General features: G+C 34.2%; 1 protein-coding gene across 1 annotated transcript in view; it reads left to right on the forward strand.

Moving 5' to 3' along the window:
* Positions 1 to 3,125, forward strand: part of BABAM2 (BRISC and BRCA1 A complex member 2) — a 349,865-nt gene that overhangs the window by 67,881 nt on the left and 278,859 nt on the right. Inside the window, exon 4 of the mRNA XM_006910348.2 lies at positions 1,126 to 1,220. Coding sequence (XP_006910410.1) covers positions 1,126 to 1,220 — 95 coding nt within the window. The remainder of the gene's footprint in view (positions 1 to 1,125; positions 1,221 to 3,125) is intronic.

The raw sequence follows: 3,125 nt of genomic DNA on the forward strand, positions 1-3,125 counted from the left end.
AAAGAGCATTTCAACTATGTGTTATAGTATTCGGAGGTCAGCAAGCAGACTAAATATTGACTGGAATAGAGGATAGGTATAGGCTTACAGAGAGGGAAAGGTGGATAAATAAATAGGAAGCATATCTTCAAGGCCTTAAATGACAGTTTGGAAAGTTTGCCCTTACTCCATTTAACGTTAGAGGATCATTGAAGTTTTTTGAGCTAGGAAGTTTTGAGACAAAGCAGTACTTTAAGAAGACTTACTTTGTGAAAGTATGTATTATGGGATGGAGACAAACTGATATTAGACCAGTTAAGAGGGTATGGTAATTATTTAACTTTTCTAGTCTTAACAACTCTTTAAGAGCAGAATTCTTTGTTAAGGGAGCTAGTGAATGAGACTAGAATGGAATAGAGTGATAGAAGAACTTACAACACAAATTTGCTAAGGAGACTTTGTAATTTGTCTTCTATTTCGAAATAACACCAGTGATAACAGCAGTAGTAGTCCTGTATCACTTACTGAGTGCTTACTGTATACCAGACATCATGCTAGACATGTGGCCTCTTTTTGTCTGCACAACAAATCTGTGATGTCAGTACCATTATATCCCCCTTTTACTGATGAGGAAATTGAAGTTTAAAGAAGTTAAAACTTGTTCAAGATGACTCAAGCTAATAAGTAGTTAGGAGACTTTGTGGACACAAACCTGACTTTTTTGACCCCAAGCCAAATGTTCTGTCCATTTTACCAAAGATTTGTATGTTTAATTTCTTCAAGGCAAGGACTTTCCAGAATGAGTCATTGGTAAAGGCCTATTAATTAGTAGACAGTGATTGGAGAGTAACATTTTCTATAAAAAATATCTGCATATATTTTGTATGTTGCAGCTTATACTTTCCTACTTGGGTATTTATATTTATAGTGTGTCAAGAGACTACATTTTTTTTGATTGCATGTTGTGGATGTTCATTTAAAAGAAGATATCAGACCTTTTGTTTGAAGAATTAATCATTCAGAAAGTGCTTTTCAAATTTGTTAAACTAATATAAACTTCTATTAGAAGTTTTTCCGATGCATTCCTCAGAGCATTCATACATTAGCAAGGATATAAGAAGGGCCTGACATTTTCTTGTATTTCAGGGGATATCATTTTCAATGCCCAATACCCAGAGCTGCCCCCCGATTTTATCTTTGGAGAAGATGCTGAATTCCTTCCAGACCCCTCGGCTTTGCATGTGAGTAACTGTAGGCTTGTTCAGATGTTCTTTGTCGGTAGAAAGAAAATAAAATTGGCTTTTCCTGTGAAATAAGTATAGATCTCTGTGTCTTAAAATAGTTTAAATAAGAGATTTTTTTTTTTCATTGCAGATTTACTATCAGACTATTTTGAATTAATGAAAGTCTCTAGCATATTGGTTGAAATATTTTTATTTCAGCTTAAGGAGATATGTTGGAAACATTTTCTTTGTCTTAACTCATTATTTCATGCCTGCAATCAATTTTCTTATGTTTACTAACACTTCATCACAGGGCTTGTTAGAGGAGAGTTTCTTGGCTCTTTCAAAGGGCTTTTTTGTATATAAGTGAAAGTGGCAAATTTGGACTTGTGTCCATAGTATCTCAGTATTAGTATCAAAAGGGTAAAGACCAGATTAAGTGTTCTTTATTAAGCAAGACCAAAAACTTTTCAGTTGAAGGAAAATGTCTCTGGAATTATGGTGGGGAAAGGGGCGGTGGTACTTGTCAGAGTACATGCGGTTTATATAAAAATTATGTGTTTTGCATGGCTGGTGAGGAAAAACATGTGCCATTTTGTTAAAAAAGTCTGACCAGACAAACGTCTCTTTCTTTCCCTTTCCAAGTTCAGTTTTGCTGTGATGCCTATACAATACAAGGTTTTATTGTTTAAAATGATGTTCTTAGTTTTGTTTTTTTGGAAATTTTTTTATCTCATTAAAGTTTTATAATTTAAAGTTTTGAGGACTTACTTTAAAATCTTGCCCCTCTCTTTGTTTTAAAAAGGGGAGTATTAAATAGGAAATATTAACCCAAACCTAAGAATTATCTTAAATTTTAGAACACAGCTATAAAAAATATGGTTGGCAACAGTAGGGTGGGTTTGGTTGCCAAATTATAGTAATTACACATAAACTGTTACTTTGGCTGATTTTTAAAAAAGAACTGTAGTTTAAGTATGTTCCCTTTAGATGCTATGCGTTATATATTCATCCCATATTAAAGCTGAAAGGCTTACCTGGAGAAAATGATGCAGAAGTTTTCCTACAGACCTCTTGTGTATTGAATCTGCTCAGTGGAGGGTAGATATGTTGAATGCCAAAGATGTATTACAGGCCAGGTTCTCCAGAAATTTAAAGAAGGTGTCAGAAAAGGCTTCATAGTGGAGGTGAGACTTGTGCTCATTCTTGAAGAAAGGAACAAAAGTGGAGAGTATGGACAGAGAGTATTTCAAGAGTATTTCAAGAGGAATGACGTAAACAAATTTCAAGAAGTTATGATATGTATAATATATTGTAGAGGAGGTACTGACAGGTTGCTGAAATGTAAGTTAACATAGTGAAGGGCTAGAAAAGATTAGGAAGATAAGTTGGGAAAGATTATGGAGTGCCTTAAATGCCAGATTAAGAGCCATTGAAGGAGATGGTAATTGGAGAATCATCTAATAGCAAGGTGGTCAGTATAATGGACTAAGGAGAGATTGAGGACCAGAATCGAGGACTGTTGCAAAAATCCAAGAGGGAGGACAAGGGGCTTTGAGCTAGGATGATGTAAGAGGAAATACCAGAATGGAAAGGGTCAGAAATATATGTTTACATCTTCTTATTTTGGAATTGCCTTTAAAATTTGCAGTCTTTAATATTGACAAGTATTGTAAAAGTATAGAAAGTGTAGAATTTAAAAGGTAGAAAGGACCTTAAGGTTTATATTATTTCATTTTCTTATTTTAGTATTGAGGATATTGACCTAGATTTATTTATATAATCATCTCAGAGTTGATATTATAACTTCACTCCTCTGATATTTTCCTGAGTGAAGTTATCACAAATGTTTTGAGAAAATGTACATATGTGTGTGTGTGTGTGTGTGTGTGCGTGCATGTGTGTGTGTATGTATGTGTGTGT

The sequence above is a fragment of the Pteropus alecto genome, unplaced genomic scaffold (assembly GCF_000325575.1).
Source record: "Pteropus alecto unplaced genomic scaffold, ASM32557v1 scaffold61, whole genome shotgun sequence".
NCBI classification, from domain to species: Eukaryota; Metazoa; Chordata; class Mammalia; order Chiroptera; family Pteropodidae; genus Pteropus; species Pteropus alecto.